General features: G+C 32.0%; 1 protein-coding gene across 1 annotated transcript in view; it reads right to left on the bottom strand.

Moving 5' to 3' along the window:
- The window catches only part of LOC108909502 (putative helicase mov-10-B.1), a gene marked incomplete at its 5' end in the record, with an annotated part of 61,630 nt that extends 41,487 nt beyond the window's left edge, over nucleotides 1-20,143 (bottom strand). The window contains 8 exon segments of the mRNA XM_018713865.1: nucleotides 202-464; nucleotides 4,301-4,442; nucleotides 4,500-4,667; nucleotides 4,722-4,864; nucleotides 8,706-9,018; nucleotides 13,929-14,047; nucleotides 16,707-17,070; nucleotides 19,998-20,143. Of these exon segments, the coding sequence (XP_018569381.1) occupies nucleotides 202-464; nucleotides 4,301-4,442; nucleotides 4,500-4,667; nucleotides 4,722-4,864; nucleotides 8,706-9,018; nucleotides 13,929-14,047; nucleotides 16,707-17,070; nucleotides 19,998-20,143 (1,658 nt within the window).
- Between the last annotated feature and the right edge of the window lie 3,151 nt (nucleotides 20,144-23,294).

The raw sequence follows: 23,294 nt of genomic DNA, 5'->3' as shown, positions 1-23,294 counted from the left end.
TTAGAGAAAGTTCTGTTGACTTTGGACCATTAGCTGCGGAAAATAATTAAGAGAAAGTGATATGGAAAATAATAAAAGACTACTACTCATCTACTAAATATTCTAGAAGAAATATTAACATCTAATTCTTTATCTATGATTTTCTGAGGAAAATTCAAAGGTTTAATATTCTACTACTTCCAAGAAAAAGCTTTTCCTTACCTTGCAGCTGTTACTAAGGTAGTCAGTACAACCCTGTACTTAAGTAACCTTTCCATCGATGGCATATAAAAAGATCCGTCCTTATTGATGTTTACTATGTTTTCTATTTGTGTAAATGTGCTGCCCTTACCACACATGTAACCAATTAAACGAAATAGTTCCGTATTAGGTAATTTTTCTGCTAACCTAACAGCTATTTCATTAGTTGCTGAATTGGATGGAGCACACACTAATATTCTGGCTTGTGGTTTGTTTTTCCATACCTACAAAATAAAATTTTAATTATAATTACAATGTAGTTTAAGAAAGTTATCTCTCTTGTATGAACTGATTCTTGCTCGAGTTCAAACCTACAAAATTAAAAAATATCATATCAATATCAAAATAGGAATATTGCTTGTAAAGAGTGACTACGAAAATTGTCCATTTGGCAACTCGTTGAAAATTTTGTGCTAAGTTACTGTATATCATTAGAACGTGTTACTGAGAAAGTTCCAAGCTTTGGTTTTGGAGATATGAGTGATACATGTCATAATACTCGTAATCTCATGTATCGAGCATATCACTTTAAATCTTTAAGATTCACTGGTTTTTAGATGGCCTATCATCAAGGACAAGCTGGCTACTTAGGTTTTCGGGGTCGCTGATAACGAATCCAGCAATCTAGTACCGCGGAGGGATGATAGGTGGCGCATTTGCCTGCAAGAGAGTTGTGTTTGAAAAAATATAAAGGTTTGCGCAACTGGCCGCCCGAGCACTTTTCACTTGGAGTTCCAGCGAGCACCTCTGAAGTACTCTAATTACTCTTTCTCCTCTAATAGTATAATTAGATTTAGGTATTTTTGCTTACAGTGTTTGCTTTAATTATACTGTTTTTTCTTCTATTAACCTATTTGGTCAATCTTTTTAGATTATTTCCACTGCAATTATTTCAGAAAAATGCCTTCTTCTATAACTTGACTCGGTTGTAAAATTAAAAAAAGATCAAAAAATGTTTTTAGTGCCAACATTCCGACTTTATCGTCTATTAATAATTTACGAACGAAGTATAACCCAAAAAGACGAAGACTTGATAGCATTGCATTGATTTTTAAAATTTTGTCCGTTAGTTTGGATCCACCATTTCGAATTTTGCAAATCTGATTTCGGATTCGTAATCAACGACCCCGAAAACCCCTGTATGCCCAGTTTGGTCGAATTTGGTTCAATTTCAAAAATTTTGTCCGTCATATTGGATCCACCATATTGAATTTTGAAATTCTGACTTCAGATTCATAATCAGCAACCCCAAAAACCTAAGTAACCACTTTGACCTTGATGATAGGCCATCTAAAAAACAGTTAATCTTAAAGGTGTATAGTGATATGCTCCATACATAGGATCACGAGTATTATGACATGTATCACTCATATCTCCAAAACCAAAGTTGAACTATCTTGGAACTTTCTCAGTAACACGTTCTAATGATATATAATAAATTTTTAACGAATTACGAGTTTGCCAAAATGGGCGATTTGCGGGCTGTTTTTGGAGTCACTCTTTTGAACAGGGATTAAAGAGTGACCGCAAAATCCGCCCGTTTTTGCGTAGTGTGTAGCAAGAACGGGGAAGGTTGTACAGAGGTCTCTGTGGGCTTAAATTGATCGTCATGAAAAATCTAGGTGAGCATAATTCGATTTTTCCAATATTTGCCCGACTTACCCCTACTTAAGGGGTGGAAACCATCCCTAAAACAAGAAACGTGAGAAAATGGTCGATCAATTCTTGGTAAAAATTGGCGGGATCTTGAATGGCAAGGAAGATATCAGGGATGTTCTTCCAAAAAACCTCAAGGTGAAAAACACCCCCCGCGTGGGGGTAAAACCACCCCTATTGCCGAAAACCGACGGCAAATGATGTTCCCTTCATGAATTACCTTTTTGCGCCACTATTCCTCGTAATTCCAATTGCTATGGAATCTAGACCCCCATAATTCGTTTTTCGGCCGAATGCTGATCAGTTACCCCTACTTAAGGGGTGGAAACCACCCCTAAAAGAAGAAAAATTAGAAAATACTCGATAAATTATTGCTACAAATTGGCGGAACCATACATGGCAAGGATAACATCGGGAATGTCTTTCAAATATGCTAAAGGTGAAACACACCCCCCGCCTGGGGGTGAAACCATCCCTATTGTCGAGAACCGGCAGGAAATGATATTCCCTTTATGAATTATCTTTTTTGCGCCACTATTCCTCATAACTCCAATTGATATGGAATCTAGACCCACAAAATTCGTTCTTCTGTCGAATTCTGATCAGTTACCCCTACTAAAGGGGTAGAAACCACCCGTAAAACAAGAAAAATGAGAAAATAGTCGATAAATTCTTGGTAAACTTGGGGGAATTTCACATGGCAAAAAATTCAATTTTGCAATTTCACGTGGCATGACAAAAAGGCAATTCATGAACGGAACATCATTTGCCGCCGGTTTTCGGCAATAGGGGTGGTTTTACCCCCACGTGGGGGATGTTTTTCACCTTGAGCATATTTGGAAGAACATCCCTGATCTCTTCCTTGCCATTCAAATTCCCGTCAATTTTTACCAAGAATTGATCGACCATTTTCTCACGTTTCTTGTTTTAGGGGTGGTTTCCACCCCTTAAGTAGGGTTAAGTCGTACAAATATTGGAAAAATCGAATTATGCTCACCTAGATTTTTCATGACGATCAACGGAGACCTCTGGACGACCTTCCCCGTTCTTGCTACACACTACGCAAAAACGGGCGAAAAAATGTTTTTTTAATTCTGAGCTATTACTAATTTTTTTTTTTAATATCTTATACGAGAAAGTCACGTTACCTACACAGAATATATATTTTCTATTTTCTAACAAGGCATATCAATTTTTTGAGAAATAAAATGCGTTACGCTGTTTAACTAAACACAATCGTTTCCCAAAGAGACAAATTTCTGCTCAAAAATTTTTTGTCCTAGTATCAGTGGTTAAGACGATTTGAGGAAACTTTGTACATTCAATATTAGAAAAAAATTGGGTATATATGAATTTATTAATTGGCACAGTCTACTACTGAATTATAAGATCAACTAAAGTTTATTAAGATAATTTCTGCAGTGACGTCAAATTTAGTAGTTCTTTTCACAAACAGTACCTCGTAGTTTGTGGTTCTAGGCTACAATTTTAATAAACTGAATTTACATACTATCAAAAGTAAATTTTCTTAAATATCCTGAAAAAAATACAATTTGGCAACACTGTATCATTTCGCAAGCTTACGTTATTGCAGACCTCTCGTAAATAGACTGATTTGATTGCAAGCAGACTATTAATAATTAATATTAATATTAATAATAAATAATAATATTTATAATAAAATAATTAATATTCATTTCATGATTTTTAACCTCAAAGGTCACACTAGTGCGAATTCGCACTACCGTTTTTTTAACAGCTGACAAAATGTGGCTGAATTTATATCATATAATCTAGAAATAAAGTAAATTGAAATGCACATTTCCGATTTTTTTCACCTCATTCTACGTGTCGAATTGACTAGAACATTATTTATTTAGTTATTGTTAATAATTTTTTCATTCATAATTTAGTTGTAACAAGTATCTGGCAATCTTTTAGTTAATATTGTTTAAATTAATATTCTTATAACAAAAGAGTGCAAAATAAACATCAATTTACAGAAAAGGAGGAAGAAATCACAACTTCAAAAAATGCCTATATTCGAGATACCGGGAAAAATCGATAATATCGTTTTATCAATATGGGATATTTTTTTGTTTTGAAATACAGACTGAACTTCAAAATCCTTTTTTTTACTTTTTCTCTAGTCATTATTTATAAAAAATACGAATTAAAAAAAGTCATATTTCGAAAAATGTTTTTCAATCACATTTTTTATTTACAAATAATTTTTTTTCAAAACTAATTACATCATTCGATTTCTCGGAAAATTTTACCCCAGTTTTGAAATAAATACGTTGTTTTGTTAACAAATAAAGAAGACAAAGTTTCAAAGTTAGCAATCACCCAATTCGCACCAGTGTGACCTTTGAGGGTTAAAAACGTCTTTAAAAATGCATACCTGCAATACCGACTCCACAATGGTTACAGTCTTCCCAGTTCCTGGCGGTCCAAAAATTAAATACGGTGCCGACCTTTCCTTCAGTATATTCGCAACAGCCCTTTTCTGCTCCTCATTTAACATAGGGTTAAAATATTGTATCCTGAAAACGGCTTGTTTACAATTTACATTTAGGTACATTAAATGCCTTTAAACTCACTTCTTAGATGTTTCCCTTATATCCCCCTGATCTCCTTTGGGGTAAAAGTATGATATAATGCGGTGATCTCGCGCTAAAAATAGGGCCTGCTTTTGAACCTTCAGTGATCTTCTGTTATAACCGAATTCAATATGATACACTTTTTCCTTGCTGTATATATCTGTAAATCTGTAAAGGTACATAAGTGAGGAAATTGCTAGTGATCATTAACGTTTGCTTTACTTGCGGTTGAAACTTAATCGTACAGATTTCTCAAATACGCTACTAACTATTCCTTGAAATTTCTTGCTGTCTGCTATATTTTCTTTAACGTACACTGCATCATGCACTACTAGAGACGGTCGAGCTTCAGCCAATCCTGGAACCTATTCTCTTATAAGGCATTGTTTCATCAATAAATATCCAGAGTAAATATTTAGGCCAGGGAATATAGAGTTGGACGCGCCTTTTTTTTTCGGCAAGCTGAATTTATCACTATAGATGCTAATTATGTACAATAACATATTAGTTTCCAAATGGGGGGAAGATTTTTTACAGGCTGGTTAATTGTATAATTTTTACGTGAATTCATGTTTTTCGCTTATAACTTTTTCCGATCATTTCCACGAGAAAAGATATTGATTAGATCAAAAGTTATAAACAGAAGAAGTTTATTTATGACTTTTGAATTAAACATTTATAAACTGCGTTATTATTACCAGAACGTTTTGGCATCGCATCCTCTCATTCCTTATAACTGTCTAATAACTCACACGAAATCTGGAATCGGTAAGTTGAATAGTTTACAAGTTATGGCCTTATAAACAAATTAACTAATTATTAGTCTGGACGATCCCAAGCATCTTCCACAATCGCACTGATTTTTTTCATGGTAGATTTCATAATAATACATTGAAATCTATAATTTTGTTTTTATTTCAAATTTGCAACCTGCAAAGTTTTTTTTTATTTTGTAGCCTTAGTTGCAAAATGAAATATACGACGCACGCGCGTGATATAGTTATATATTATTACATATTCGGAAAGCTTATGAAAAGCTTTAAGTTAAAAAATAATCGTCAAGATTCGTTGAAGAGAAAACGAAGTTACAGACTGTCAAATTTGACGGCATATTATTTTGGTAGCGGCAAAAAAATACTGTCATAACCGGCAACCCGAGTACTTTCCCAGATAAAAATATTTTATATGGGGAAGTATGTTAAGTGCATAAGAAATATTGTCAAAAGTCAGTGGGTCGCTTGTTTTTTCGGCGAGCCGTGGCGCGGCGGAAGGGTGGGGGAAGCGAACGACAGCGAGTCTGAAGAAAATGACGATAATATTCATAGTTCTGCCGTTAAAAAAGCGAAAATTCGCTTGAAAATAATATATTTGACAGTCTGTAACTCCGTTGTTTTTCAACGAATCTTGACGATTTTTTTTAACTTAAAGCTCTTTTCATAAGCTTTCCGAATATAATAATAATATATAACTATATCACGCGAGTGCGTCGTATATTTCATTTTGCAACTAAGGCTAAAAAATAAAAAACTTTTCAGGTTGCAAATTTGAAATTAAAAAAATGACAGGTTTCAATGTTTTATTATGAAATCTACCATGAAAAAAATCAGTGCGAGCGGCGCATCCGATGGTAACCTTGACCTTCAGGTCAAGGTTCAAGGTTATGATCAAGTTGGTTTTTTAAAATGGCGACCCTCCTTCTCGACCCCGGAAATGGAAAGACCAGAAAATTCTGCATCCGAATATGATATTGACCACGACCTCAAGGTCAAAGATCAAGGGCAGTACAAGGTCAAATGCTGATTTTTACTGTAATTTTTTACTTTTAACTACGGAACTAGAGGGAGTGATAGTCTTTGTGTAGATACCTGACGGTAATTCTTAGTGACTTTGATCTTGAGGTCAATGTCGAAAGAACATATCAAGGTCATATCGGTTTTTGGAGTAGCAACCCCTTATTTCGACGCTGGAATCGACGCTAGCAATAGAAGAGTGTAGAATTCTACATGTAATGTCAAGGTCAGGTAGAGATCAAGTGATTATTCCGGCTATCATTTTTTATTTTTGACAATGGAATAGAAGGGACTTAATTTTTTTTAGTTTTCGCAGATGGTCGAGTTAGTTTGTGAAATCCTAACTTTAAAACTGAAAAATAATATGACTATTGAAGGCGAGAGTAAGAAATAATCCGGCCACTGAAGGCAAGAGTGAGGAATTATTCCACCATTCATGGCAAAATCGAAGATCAAGGTCACTAAGAGTACCATCAGGTATTTACTCAAAGACTGTCACTCCTTCTGAAAAATAAAAAAATACAGTAAGTATCAACATTTGACCTTGTACTGCCCTTGATCATTGACCTTGAGGTCACAGTCAATGTCATATTCGGATGCAGAATTTTCTACTCTTTGTTATATGTTATATTTACTAATAGTAGCGAAGTATCAACTGCTTTACATTTTAGTAAACTCACTATCCGCGTCATTCAACAATACTACGTACATGTCTGCCGATGATCTGAAGCTTCGCATCGATCAATTTATTCGACACGTATTTAGCGTCACCCTAATGCCTGCCCTGTTCGCCTGGCGTGCCGGTGAACAATCCAGGTTTTTTGCTGAGGGACGTTGGCCGTTTATTTCATTGTACTTTGCTTGGTCGAGTGTATGGCAAGTGTTTTTGTGGCAGTCAATAGCATTGTGTATCGTGAGCGGCACATGACTTGACCATAGATTTAGCCTATTTCTAGCATAATATAGATTAGGTACTACTGTTTATTTATTTGATCGTCGCGTCGCCACAAAGTTTGCGATGTCTATTAATCATACAGTAGACTGGAACATTTTTATAATGCTATTTTTTCTATATAAAAAAATAAATTATCCCTGCTTCAGTGTGTAATAAAATAAAAACATAAAGAACTGTTATAGGTTCACAACATGCTCTTTAGTTTTCATAGCAAACATTTGCAAATTGTTTATTAATAAGTGAAGTATGATAGTTTTCTCTTTTTAATAAAGTTAATTTATTGAAAAAAACAAAAGTAAAGTTTTGATGAGTGCAATATTAAATTGTATGTATTAAGTTTAATGTCGACAGTTCACGTCAGTCAATTTAAAAAACAATTTCAATTAATTACAACTAACCCCTTCAACCACTCCAGATTTAGAGATTTTTAGTTGATACTACCAATCGCGCAATGTTGGTTGCCTAGGTTCGACGGTTATATGCCTTGTAATCAATTATAAAGGCTGTTTAATATAAAACAAGATATACATACAAACGTATAAAGTTACGGTTATTGGCAAATCTACTTGTTTTCACTTTGATAATAAAGTGTTTACTGATTTTTTGTTGAGAAGGTTGGCAACCTCATTAATTTCAATGGAAAATCTATATGCAAACAAATTAAATAGTTTGAATATAATTCAATGATAAGGATGGTATTTCCCCACACTTTTACTGGGATTCCCCAAGCAACTTATAGGCTACAACAAAACATATAAAAATAAAATTTATATCCCATATTTTATCATTTTTTTTTTTATAAAAGATAAACGTATGTTTATAATTATTTGATTAGGTGTCTTGTGTTCAAAAAATGTACATGATACAAGAAATTAAACGCAGATCTGAAATTAACATCATTTAGTTGTATAAGTTCAGTCAGTATATTATGTAAATTCACAATTTCACATATGAGGCTCTGACTTATTTACATGTACTTTACACTTTCATCGCCAATATATTCTCACTTTTTCCTCAATTAAATTTGCAGTTGAAGCTCAAACTTAATGATGTATTGTCGATTAATGGATTTCCTCCAACAAAGTATAGTAAAGGAACTGAAAGTGCTTACATAGTTCTAATTTCAAACTAGCACTAATAAAAACGCTTTGAAAGATGTTACAGCAGTTTGAGAATTGGAAGCAAATTGTCAGTCCTCACGAAACTAATTTTAAAAGTAATTGGAAAGTGATGACTTAACCGATCTTTTTTATTTGCTTTTTGAGGGGATACCATATTGATCTTTGTTGTTTTATAATTCAACTCCACAAATTTCACCTTCAGACACATAAAACTTTTAGATTGAATGGTAAAAGCTTTTTACTTTCAATCCATAAATTTTATTTTTGAAAATTCTGTTTTTGACATCATTCAATCGACATTATTGCATAGTATATTTAAAAGATGATGATGAAGACATACCTCTAAGTCGTATGTGTTTCCTCCGATAAAACTTAACTTCGACATCGTGTCATAATCTCTTACATCCACCATTATCTGATTCTCTTCTATATTAAGCAATGCGTCCAAAAGATCGAAATAATTCGCTTCGATTAAACTAGGATGTAAATTCAGTACTGTGGCAAACATATTGTAGAAACTGTCCGCATTTTCGGGTGCGTATTTCTCCACGAACATTGGATATGATCTTATTAAATCTCTTAGCCGTATTTGAAGACCTGTTGGGATCGGATATTGTTTTAGTGGATAAGTTTCTTTGTAACTGGATGCATGTCTGGAAAATATTAACAAAAACAATAAAAGTGTCCAATAATGGTGGAATATAATAAAATTATGTATTTTAATTAATGATTGGTTGTATTTATTCGATCTTTAAAACCAATTTTAGTGTCAATTCTGTTGTAGTACAGGGTGCGGCTAAAGTAACTATATGATGTAAAAAATTGTAACTTCTTTGCTTGTGAATATTTCATATATTTTTTTTCTATTTCAGGAATTAAACTTGGGAGAATATATAAAAATGGAACGCTATACAATTGCGCAAAGAACTAAGATTGTTTTTCTATTCCTTGAATATAATCGTTCGATAATTAATACTCAACGTGCATACAGAAGATTTTATGGTGTAAGAACTGCTCCATCGGGTCCAACCATTAGTTCGTTGGTGGATAATTTTGCTGAATTTGGGACTGTCGGAGATTCAAGACGTACGGGCAGACCTCGAACTGGCAGATCGGACGAAAATATTGATGCTGTGAGACAGAGCGTCGCAGAAAATCCGGAGACATCAACGAGAAGAAGATCTGCTCAGTCGCAGCTTTCTGACCGCACTCTTCGGCAAATTTTGAAACACGATTTGCACCTCTTCCGTTACAAAATCCAACTAGTCCAAAAACTAAATCCTGAGGACTTCGCATTGCGCTTGGAATATGCTAGAGCAGTTTTAAATCTCGTTGATCAAAATGAAAACTTTTTGTCAAATTTAATGATGATCTCAAAGCAAAGTTTATGTGAATAAGCCAAAGACAAAGTTTATGTGAATAAGCCCCAAACCTTGCAGCATCTAAAGGACAACATTCAAGAAGAAATTGATCGTATACCACAAGAAACACTCAACAAAGTTATGGAAAATGCTATAAAAAGAGCACATTTTTGCGTTAGAGAAAACGGTTCTCATTTAACTGACATTATTTTTCATAATTAATGTAAAAATAAACTTTATTTTTATCATTAAATTTTTTGTTTTTTCATTCCATTCAATATTTATTTAAAAAACAAATCATATAGTTACTTTAGCCGCACCCTGTATTTCAAATACTTACAATTTTGATATATTTGAACGGTATAGAATGACTATAGAAAAATATACGATTTCTCTATCAAAAAAAAATTAAGTTAATATTAAAAATTAAAAATTCAAACTGTACTACACTAAGCACAAAAATTAAGGGATATTAAAAAAATCCCAAAATTTTTGGTGATTTTTAGACTTGGAGGAAAATGGTCGTAGAGAGAACAAAAAAAAGGAAATTGAAGCTTCAATTGTCTAGTTTTCAGATCTGCAGTTTAAAATTTTTTAGCGTCAGCAGTTTTTGAGTAATCATAAGAAAATCAACGGGAAAAAAACTTGTAAATTTTTTCTTTTTTTTAAAAAGGCCTATGGACTTCAAAACTTGAAGCTTCAATTTTCTTTTTTTTATTCTCTCTACGACCATTTCTCTCCATTTGAAAATCACCCAAAATTTTAGGATTTTTTAAATATCACTTAATTTCTGTGCCCAGTAGTTTGAATAGTGAAGTAAAAAGTCACTCAGAAGTAACAGAATCACAGATTTGATTAAAATTCATTGGTTCTGTGCCTAGTGTATCATTGAGTTAATTTTCACTCAGACTTGACTGTAGTGTAGGCTTTATATATTTACCATTTTATTTTTTATTAGTGCGACTGGCATTGCAAATAAAAAACTTAATTTTCAGCGTTTAAAGAACTTACACAGGGTGATTCACATCTTACCCAAAAAAATTTGGGAATAGATGCGCCATAAAGAATGGAGTCAATATTGTAAAAAATTTTTTGTAAAATCCTAATAGTTTCCGAGAAAAAAAATATTGAACTTGTAGTGCTTTCCACCATTACATCGCTGGACAATTGTAGTCTGTAGAGTCATTCGCGTTGTGCGCTTTACACAATGCGCGTGGAGAGCCACGTGGTCCCAGCGACTCCGAATACTGAAATCCGATTTTACAAGTAGTATTAACGTCATTGCGATAGTGTTTACAATGGTTTTTTAGTAGTTAGTGTCATAAATGGCTTCCGTGTACAGCAACTCGGATTTAATGGATATCGTTTTAATTTATGGTGAAGCAAGACAACATTTGTGTTATGGTGAAGCAGTTGTGTTACGGTGAAGCAAGACAATATTTGTATTAGTTCGTAGAAACTGTGTAAGACGGGTCCAAATGTATTTACACGTCGGTGGATAGAATTTTGAACAGTTGTTGTAACATCAGGTATGTCAAATTATTTTATTAAGTGAAACCACAAATTAATTTCATTAATTAATAATAACAATAGCGGCAAAAGCAGTTGAATTTGCTGATATAAAATAGGTGTTAACAAAATTCTATTTATTTCTTTCCTTGCGAAATTCTTTCAAGTTTTTGTTCGTTTTTTATTACACTTCGCCTTGAGTTGGCTCAGGATTTACAGTGGACCAGTTTCCAGTGCCGTGCAGAAGTGTATTTTTAAATAATTTCCGAACTGCCCTTTTTGATTTTTTTTTAACAAAATTGTATTTGTAAGAGTACATTCAAAATTTTCTTTGGATAAGTTCTGAATCACCCTGTATGCTTCTAACATAACAAATTGCAACATTATTTGAGTAGAATTTTACACATATGCAAAAGTGTAATTTTAAAGCTTATACATTAACAAATTCTCTTGAAATAGGTACACAAAAGGAAATAGAAGTCAATAATCAAAAAACAAACTTGAATTCAAAGAAATTGTACTGAACAAAGCCAGTGAACGTAACGTAACATATAATACATGCAAACGCAGAAAGTGATAGGAGAATGAAATACCGGATCTTACAATTAGTTCTGATACAGGGTCTTTCAAGATTAAGTCGGCAAACTTTGAAGACGTGTTCCGCTGGTCAAAAAAATTTTAAAAAGTATGTTTAGAATTCCATAAAAATTTTTTTAATATCTTGAAAGTGAGTAGAGATATTTAATCAAAACTTGGTATGAGTTGCGATTAGATAGTTTTGTTGCAGTATATCTCAATAATAAGTATTACTAGTCACCAGTGGAGGAGATATGGGTATGCAGTTCAATTAATTCGACAAATAAAGTAGTATGGCTCTGTAAAAAAATGATAACTGGCATCTACCATTTTTAATGTAATATTTTATCTTGGGCAAATATTGTATCTCGAGACTTTCTTGTGTTTTCTACCGTATTCACTGCACTATCTTCATCTTGCAATTTTGAAAGAGATTTAGATATAAATGTACTAAAAGTTTTTGGAGTATACTTATAACCCTAATTATATCGGAAGTGAAACAGTTTTAGTAGAAATATAATAAAAACGAATAAAATTGTCAAATCGCTCAATAGTAAGTGAAAATATAGGTACTCAATAAATTTGCCTCGGCAGATTCACTCAGTATCTTTAATGTGTTTAATCACACCATTTAATTTATTTACTATAGATTAATGTCAAAGAATGACAATGTAAGAGTTGATACATAGGTTTGAAATTAAGATGACAATTAGATGCAAAATGACAAGTTAAATTAAAATATAAATTTTGATGAAATATCATTCTAAATTAATAAAAGTGGCAATGAAATAAAGGGTATTTAGCAAAATAAGGATTAAGTAGTATTGCAAAGGTTAAATTGGAAATGTAAAAAGTAAATAGTAATTTGATTGGTTCAATTAAAAAGGATAAGTTAAGGAAAATTGTATTTAAAAATAAGAGCGCAGTGCAGTGGTAATCAAGGATACAGACAAAAAAAATGAAAAATAAGACAGGAGAGAAGAGATATGATTGTCAAAAACAGAAAAAGGAGAGTGAATAAGAAAAAGTTAAATAAATTAAAGAAGACGAAAGAAAAAGGACACGAAGCGGCTAGTGAAAATCAGTTGCTGAGAAAGAAAAATAAAAAATTTTCTTAAGGAGTAAGAAGAATGCAACATTGTTGTTTATCGTACTGGAAACTATAAAGGAAGGAAGATAACAACAGTCAAAAGTGAAAATTAAAATTAGAGAAAAATTATGTTTGAAGAAAGAATAAGGGTGTACACGAAGTTTTACAGATAACTAAAGAGTAATAATCAAATAGTCATATTAGTAAAATTATTTGAATTGTCGTAGCTAGTAATAAAGGAGATAAGGAGTAGGAGCTATTAATGCGAGTCCGGAAGTTGCAGCCAGCAGAGCGGTAAAAGGTACAGAGAAAGGAACAAATTAACAAAAAGGAGATAGTGAGGGGACGAAAAGAACGAAGTAGACAGGAGAGAAATAGCAGAAAGAAAATTACTGCTTAAGAAAGACATTAAAAGAAAGAAAGGACAATATGTATGTATAGGTAATAAGTAAATGTTAGTTTGTAGAATAAAAGGGTAAAAATAAGTTATCGCAGGATAAATAGGGACATTCTTGAAAGGTTATAATTTATAATTTTATAATTTATTATGTCAATATAAAAATTTAAATACAGATTACAACAATACTATTTAATTTTTTTTTAACAAACTTAATTACAAGTAAAACCTATTTTGTGAACCGACTACTGAGATAACACCTCATGTTCTATTAAATTTGATGTATATTATTTATACAAAATTAAACCTAAGTAATCTAATTGTCATTAAAATTATCAAACGTTAAATAGAATCCCATTTTAAATCAAGAATACTTTATAAAAGAAAAATATTTTTTAACTATTTTTTTTTTTAATTTGCAATTTATATTTGACGATCAAATTGAGTGATAATAAATAAAAAGCTAGCCTGGTAAGTAAAAAAAATATATTTTATAAAATAAAATTCAAATTTTATAATATTTCCACTGACGCTCAACATTTATTGCATAGAGCTACACCAACATTAAAAACTAATTATCTTAAATTGAGCTTCACAATATTGAGCAAAAAATTAAAAATGCATGCTTACCCCACTGGTATTTCCCCTAGAATAATTTCATCATTTTTTCGAGGTAATGTTACTTTCTTTAGTTTTTTATAAGGTTCCCCTGCCTTCAAGGAAGAAAATTCAGAAGAAACCTCGACTATCTGAAAATTATGTAATTATTTGGCAGTGATTAAGAAGTAATAAACTACTCAAAAATATTAAAGTACAAGAAACTACGATACAAAAACTTTAAAGTTAAAACGATAACATATACAGGGTGTAACTTTGTATGGCGGTCATATTTATAAGGAGGCTATTTTCGACTTTTAGAAACACGTATTATGAGTTTGTTTTCTCCAATTCTGTCGTGAAAATGATTTTTAACCTTTTTCTTTGTCAATTTTCACATCCTCTGGACAAGTGCGACCTCAAACGGGGTGCATTAGTCATAGCGCATGCACACTTGCTAACTGCTGTATGCATTGTTGTCAAATCTCATAATTTAAGGGAAAGGTTATTAAAAAACAAATACTTAGTAGTAGTAGAAGTAATACTTTTTGGCGAGTTGCTTTTATTGAATGGGTGCTCGTTACAAGCCATATCATCCCACATAAAAGAAAATTTAATGCTTTTAAATTGGATAAACTATGAAACAGTACCTATCAAGTAATCTAACTGAACACTTAAACAGTACTAAACAGATAATGATAAATGAAATACACACAAATAAACAAATAACCTGTTTATTCGCCTGATTCTTCTAGCATATGACATATTTGAAATCTTGTGGCTAATATTCGAGTACTGATACCAGGATCCTTTTCTATCATGTTTAAAATTTGCGGTTCTAAGTTTCTCACTCTCTAAATTTGTTCAAAGCTTCCTCAATCTCTTAAATGTTAAACCAGCCTTAAAAGCATCTTCTTATTTGGTACTTGTTGGTCGGGACAATCCATTTGATATTGTCTTCTTGCAACAGCATTGTCTTCTCCTGACAAAAAGTAGGTTCTATTACATCAACTGCTTCTTGATTCGTATACATGCTTTTTCATATTAGACAGAAAAATTAAAATAAAAACACAAAAAAACACTATTTGTCACCAATCACTAAACGCTGTAATAAATAATGTCATAAGGTTATACGCCTACACCACACAAACAACTTCTCGTAAACGAAATTGGAAGCTAAATTAAAAACGTAACCGAATGGTGATGTAGCAGCTTGTTTTTCACCCTTTCACCACCACGTCATATCATACCAGGTGCGAAATCAACTGGCAGTAGCTGCTTTTCAGAGATAGTAACACGGTATTTTAACTGAACGGAGGCTAGCCTCCGTTACACTTCATAAGCGTTCGGAACAGGATGGTTTCATTTTGTTGCTATGTCTGTTTATTTTGGATTAATTTAATATGTCTAACACCGATTGGCTGAGCTGAAGTGTTTGAATAAGAAAAAAGAGAAGGAACATACCGTATTTTGTTTAGAAATTTATAACTTTTTAAGTTCACCTGTTTTAACTTTCCTAAACACTTCCCTGTCTGCATATGATAGCAATTTAGTTCAGCTAAATTAGGTTAATATTAAGGAGGTTTATCGGGAAGTACATCTAAAGTCTAACGAGAGTTTCTGTAGATTCGCTAGTGACTAAAGTAGTAAGCCTTTAGATTTGTCAACGTTGCACTTGGCTGGCTCGCTCGCCTCGGCGATCGCTCGCTCGCGTTCGATCATTCTGTTTGCTTGGACACCTGCAAATTTCAAATAATACGCTACGTCGAGACCGCGGCGTTGCAGCTATCACGCATATGGACGATAAGTTCGGCAACGACAGCAGTTTGAAGGAGAATTATTATAAATTATGTATCTTACAAGTACCTAATCGATTTCTACGAGCTATCATACGGTTCCTTAGATATCGGTTTCCTATTTATACAAGTTGCTATGGAAACTGTTCATCAAATAAGACTTCGTACTAAATCGTGAAAAATTATTTTATTAATATCTCGTCTCTTAGGTATGCAAACTAGTCATAATTTTGTTTGAGGATTTTCTTCATATTAATAAGCTTATATTAATTTTTTTATGAATATTTGTTTGTCAATTTCAAATCAGATAAACCTCCTTAAATGTTATCGACATTGATCACATATAAAATACATAAACAGCTTAAAAAAATAGCAACACATAATTGTTTACAAAAACTTAAGACGGTATTGGAAAATATTTCTTGTTAATCAGATCAGTAAGTAGGTATTTTTATTTATTTTTTTGTAATGTATGTTTTTAAAAATGGCAAAAATAATTATTTTAAATCAGAATAGTTTTATTTACAATTAATATTCGTATCTGCGTATCAATATTAGTTAATATTTAAAAAACTTGTAAAATATTTTATTTTTTTCAGCTATAGGTTGTTTCTTTTATATTTAGTGCTTTGTTCGCATTGATAGGTATAAAAAATGTAATGACTTTAAAATAACACGTCGCCAAACCATATAAAAATAATGTTTTACTAAATTATTTTCCATTGTCACTCTTTAATAGTTGATATAAAAAGGTAACAAGTGGCAACGCTGATAGTGCACTGATACAACTTACCGGGCTAATTCTTAGTGGCTACCCAGTGAAGGCATAAACAAGAATTAAGTGAAGTTTGACAAAGATTTCAGCCTCTTTTTTCGAGAGGGATACGTACTTTTACCCTAAAAAAGGTACCCCCTGAGTGCTACACCCTTTATAATATTTTTTAAATTTTGTTCGTTATTCCTGCTCGTTCAGAGGTTTTTGATGTTTTTGTGTTATTACGAATATAATACTTACTATTTCTTTCAGAAAATAAGTCATTTCCTCTTCTGCGGCGATCCTAAAAACTACGACAATAGGTAACTTAAATGAAGCACTATTCTCGAAATATCCTTTTATGAGAATCCTAAAATTCCCTCCATGTCTCAAAGTCCTCTCCTTTTCAAACTTCGTATTTACTGTTATTCCTTTGTTATGTGGATTTACCTGAACGACTTCTATGATTTCTATATTGCTTTCACATATACTGATTGCTTTGATCGTTGCATGTGCATGCACTTTTCTTTCGAATTTCAATTTGATCGATGCATTATGGTTATCTTTGACATTGTTTGTGCCCATTAATTCAAATTTTATTAATTCTCTATGGTCAAAGTTTTCTCTGAAATAACGTAAAAATAGTCAAAATTGTATACAGAGTGTTTTCTAACATGCCATGACATCTGGTGATAAAAAAAGGATTTAATGTACAGGGTGATTCACTATATTTTGACCCCCCCTTTAACTATTTTGTTTTAAGTGTTATAAAAAAATGTGAAATAAGAACAAAAGTTGCACGATTTTTTATGAAATTTTCGAATATGATAGCAGAAAAACAAATGAAGTTCAAACAAAATAGCCGCAGATGTTAACTTTGTTAATTTAAATGGAACACCCAGTATATTTTTACACATTTGGATAGAACGTTCCCTGTCAAGCACAGTCATATATGGTTTATTGGGTACATCTCTAACAATAAGCGAGATAATATTAAAAAACGAAAAGAACGTTTTTTATTAAGAAAATAAAATATTTTGTAATTGTTGGACGTTTTTCGGGCATTTCTGCCTTTTTTCCAGTTACGTAAAGATTTAGATTTATTTGCAATATATTTTGACATATCGAACATTGATATAGTCCAAAATGGGTATAAGTATTTTAACTAAATCGCACTAATTAGTCCGTGAGGGGGTTATTTACTCATGGACAATGTTATATGGTAGGCCGTGACAGTGACAGGAAATATTATGACAACATTGTTATTGTTTGACAGTTTGTATTATTATTTATTTAAAACGGGTTACACAGAAGTAGAAAATTTAAATATTATAGGAATTAAGATAGAGTAGTTAAGATATTTTCAATAGTTTATTTTAATTCCTAATAATATTTAAATTTTCTACTTCTGTGTAACCCATTTTAATTAAATACTAATACAAACTGTCAAACAATAACAATGTACCATATATAAGATTGTCCATGAGTAATTGGCCTCACACGGTCTAATTAGTGAGATTTACTTAAAATACCTATACGCATTTTGGACTATATCAATGTCCGATATGTCAAAATATATTACAACTAAATCCACATCCTTACGTAATTGGAAAAAAGGCAGAAATGCCTGAAAGAGGTCTAACAATTACAAGATGTCTTATTTTCTTAATAAAAAAACATCATTTCGTTTTTTAATATTATCTCGCCTATTATTAGAGATGGACTCAACAAACCCTATATGACTATGCTCGACAAGGAACGTTCTATCCAAATATGTAAAAATATACAGGATGTGCCATTTAAATTAACAAAGTTAACATCCGCGGTCATTTTGTTTGAACTTCATTTGTTTTCTACTACCATTTTCTAAAACTTCATAAAAACTCATCAACTTTTGTATTTCACATTTTTTTAAACTCTTAAAACAAAAAAGTTAAAGGGAGGTCAAGATATAGTGAATCACCGTGTACCTACAAATAAACTAGTTTTCGAGGTACTTGGTGTTGAAGTTTGAAAAAAATATCACAATTATTAAAAATTACTAAAAATGCTTAACGTGCATTGATGAAACTAATGGTACAATTAATTAAGGGCAAAATTTTTGTAAAATGGTTTACTAATATGTTAACCAGTGTTATTCACATTCAAAAGTCCTAACGATATTTCTGAGAAAAAAATATATTCGTTAACCTTAATTTTATCGGAAAATCGAGTTATTTTGGGTTAATAGTTCATTTTATACAGGGTGATTCACAAATGGTGACCAACACCTGAAACCTCGTATTCTTTGGTGAATTTTAAGGGAGTTTTTCCTATAAAGTTTTTATCTAGGACGCTTCATTAAAAAGATACAGGGTGTTAAACTTCAAAAAAATATTTTAAATTTTTTTAAATAATTTAAAAACTAGTAAGTTAAATAATTTGAAATTGGGCTCGTGTACTCCAAAATATGAGGCCTTTTCGAAAAACTTAGATGCTCCAGTGGCGGAGAAACAGGGTATCGGTGACATATTTTTCTAAATAAAATAGTACGCCACTGCTTTACGGTAGCAACCATGATATTTTCGGATTCGTCTTCCAATTTTCTACAAATTACTACTCTCTTGTTGTTGTTTTTCGAAAAATGTCTGATTTTCGAATAAAACTCGTAAATGCGTAATGTGACAAAGTAATTTCAAGAACATGATTGTAAAGACTCTTTTGTCCATAAATAACAAAGAAATTAAAATAATCCTCATAAGTATAATTTAAACGATCCCGAGGCATTTTCATTTACATTTTCAGCAAAAACTATTGCAGACAACAATAATTTGACAACTAATTTGATAAATGTCAAGTTATTTTTGGAGTGTTTCTGGTCATGGCCAATTTGACAACAGGTTTGATACGAGAAAAACTTTCCAAAAAATAGAAAATTGTAAATATCTCTAAAAGTAATAACGGCAACCCTAATAGTGATTATATGGCTTGAAGGGAAATTTCAATCTGCATACGACAGAGTAAAAAAATACAGGGTGTTCCATTTAAGTTAACAAAGTTGTTTGAAGTTATCAAAATGTAACAGCAAAAATGAGACACCTAGTATTGAATTTTTAATTTGTTTACCATAATTTAGTGTTACCTATGCCCTTTACAGGTACCAAAAATCCACTTGATATCACGCTCCTGAAAAGAGTTACTAGCATCTCCGCGGACCCTTGCATCTGTCAAAATTTTTCTTTAAAAATTTATATCTCAAAATCTATAACTTCTAGGTATAGGAAATATTTAATAAAGTGTCCCTCAAATTTCACGTAGAATCCGAAAATGCAATAACATATAGGATGTCCCGTTTAAAATAACGAAGTTGGTGTCGATATCCGGTATAACCGGAAGTGCTGGAAAGATCTAGATATTTTAGTTGTGTTCGCCCCAGGGACATTGCCACGTTGCCAACTTTTCAAATATTTCGGAGCAGTACTTTCCTAGATATCGAGCAACGCAGTTCCCAGTGGGACACCCTGTATATTAAAAGTTCAACGTGGTTATAAAGTACCAAATCAGAATACTTACGTATTGTTTAAATACAGTTCTCGAACTTTGTGCTTAATAGAATTGACATGACCTTGGAAGTCATTTTCACTAGAAAATTTTAGTAAACAAAGCTGACAGCTTTCACCAGAGACTTTTTGTTTTGAGGACATTTCCTTCTTTAATGTATCTTGTGCTGAAAAAGGTAATTAATTAATATTGAGGTAATACCATTTTACGAGATCAATTACATTAAGGATGTGAATAAAAATATGATGAAACGTTCTCTTAGAATAGGAATTAATTTTTTCAATAATTATTGTTATCCCAAGAAACGCACAGTAAGTTAAATCGCGTTTATTATACATTTAGACTCGGTCGTAAACTTGGATCATAGATGAGAACCTACACGGTGTTCATATCGTTACGTTAAAGAAGTCTCATATCACACACACATGCACACACCCACACGTTTACGTCACTTCTGTGCTACGTGTTTGCTCTGTGTGTGCCCGTCCTAACACCGTCTAAAATCGTCTTTGAAAGAAATTTGATTATTTTTAGATCTAAGATGTACCCGCTATAAAAATACATCCACTATTCGTTTAAACTCATCTGACACATCAGAACTAGCCTATGTCTATTTTTTTTTAAATAAGACTTTTAACACCAAATTACTAAAAATATGCTCCCGGACATGGAGCAGAAGTATTACAATTCCATCTTCACTGGTTAAACAGGATGTTAAAAATTTGACTGCCTTAATTAAAATAAGCAAAAAAAAACTTATATGACATGGGTTAAACTCATCCATTTCCGAGAAAAAAAATGTCAAAATCTCCAACTTGATGTACAAAAGTTCGATTAATTAAGGAATATTGACATAACTGCGTGCATAGAATACCATAAATTCTAAAAAATAATTAGCGTAATAAATTTAAAATTCGATAAAATTCATATCGTGCAATGTGACAATAGCGCGGCGATTAACACGAGGTACTAAGGTGTCCAGCAACCAGTAATACAGTTGGTATCTGGATTCGACTGTGTCGGAGTGTTTTTTGCGTGCCACTATTTCCTTTTTTTGAGGTGTTTCTCCTTGTTTTTTAAATGTTTATTTTGAGCATATGTTGTAGTTTGTTTTATACTTATGCGTTTAATAATTACTAAATTTTGCTTTTTTGTAAGTACCTAAATTATTTTCAATAGGTATGATTATTTGGACGACGTACATCTTTGGGTACTTTAATAACGTATTTTTGAAATTCATAATTTGATTAAAAGTTAATAGACCAGGGTCGATAATTTTTGAAACCAAAAAAAATTATAGGATGAAACCCATTGGAAAAGAAAGAGAATATAACAGAAATGAAAGGAAAAATAATTTACGGGTGATCTGAGGTCGGGAAGGGGTAGGGAGTGAGTTTTTAAGGGTAAAACAAGGTTTCCCTTGATTTCCAGAAAAACTACAANTTTGGACTAAGGTGAGTTTGTCTAAATCGCAATATTTTCACGTCAGGAATCTAGTCATGAATTTTGGCCCATTACATCGCGACCACCCTGTATATATAGTTTTATCTATTGTCATTTCCAAAATATTCCTGGTGGGAAATTATCCACCCAGTGCCTAAATTAAGAAATTTTGGAATATTAAACGATCGTTGGAATAAATATTTCTCAAACATTATTTTGCAAAAACACATTTTTGCAAATAAATAAAATCATATTATTGCTTATTAAACACCAAAGAAAATATCCTCCAAAATTTGTGTTAAAATAGCAATAGCAAGTCTTGTGTCCTATAAAGGGTTAATATCTGTATCATTTTAAATTATATAACATTTCTCACTTTACTGAAAAGAAAATTAAAAAACAAAAAATCGTCAGGTTCTAACAATATACCAACTTTTCTAATAAAAAGAGTTATTGGTTGTATTCCAGAGTCCCTGAAAATTGGGAGGGTTGTACCAATTTATAAAAGTGGCGATACAAATAATATGAATAATTATAGACCTGTAACAGTATTTGAATGTTGTTTTTTGGAACGACTGATGCCTTTTTTGGATAAATTTAAAATTTTAACGGAAAATCAACACGGGTTTCGTAGTGGTATGTCTACAAGCACAACTATCCCAGCTTTTTTAGAAAAGGTTTATAATTTTATAGAGCTTGATGAATGCCTGGTCGGTATCTTCTGCGATCTAAATAAGGCATTCGATTGTGTCGACTATCAGAGACTGAAATATAAGCTGATTTCTTGTGGTATCAGAAGCTTACCTCTTAGTTGGTTGCAAACTTTCGTGAAGAATAGAACCCAATATGTCTCAGTAAAAAATATTTGTTCGGTACAGTATCCTGCAAAGATGGGTGTACCGCAAGGCTCGACTCTAGGACCGGTACTGTTTTTAATATATGTTAATGATTTACATACTATCTCACCAAGCACAAATTTTACCCTGTATGCGGATAACACATCTTTAATTACATCGAACACAAACGATGAGGATTTGGACACAAATTGTAATGTCTTATTAAAAGATCTAACAAAATGGTTCTCCGAGAATAATTTGTATTTTAATACTAATAAACCAATATTATAAGATTTCATAGCTCGCAGAAATATTGTGATATCTTGGGTTTTATCGTAGGAAATGATGACTTGAGTACTAATGTTGAGGTAATAAATTTTAGAACTGACAGACAAAAATCTGAATGGGGTATTTTCACATTTTTTTTTACTTGAAAAATGGAAAGTACTTAAGCCATATATAACGAATGAAAACTTTTTTTGTTTAAAAAAAATCGCTATAATAGTTTTAAAACAAATACAAATTTAAGTAAAATATTGGGCACGAAAAATGCCTCATCGAGTACGACTGGTTGCCTAGACTATTGTGACGTAGGAACTCATATCAACAAAGCCAAGTACAAGTACCTGTTGAGGTTATTTTATTTACTCCTGTTTTTATTAAGATTTTGCCAAGTTTATTTACTTTTTTTAAATAATAATTATATAATACAAAAAAAAATAATAATACATGTACGAATCACAAAATAAGTGGTGTTTTGTACCCGGATGTAAAAATACTTCAATAAGTGCCCCTAATAAAACATTTATAAGTGTACCGCAGAATTCTTCACGCAAAGTTAAATGGTTTAAAGCAGCCAGGCGAGATGTTCCTAAATCAAAATCAACATTTTTTTGTTGCGAGGATCATTTTAACGTAAGTAAATATCAATTATGTACCTTAAGGACAATGTTCTAAATTTTGAGGTTAATTTGTATTAACAAACTTTTTTTATTGCTTTAAAATTTAAAAGTAAATATTTTAATGATAT

The sequence above is a fragment of the Anoplophora glabripennis genome, unplaced genomic scaffold (assembly GCF_000390285.2).
Source record: "Anoplophora glabripennis isolate ALB-LARVAE unplaced genomic scaffold, Agla_2.0 scaffold476, whole genome shotgun sequence".
Lineage (NCBI taxonomy): Eukaryota > Metazoa > Arthropoda > Insecta > Coleoptera > Cerambycidae > Anoplophora > Anoplophora glabripennis.
Note: the sequence above shows the minus strand (reverse complement) of the source record. Positions and strands in the feature narration are given on the sequence as shown.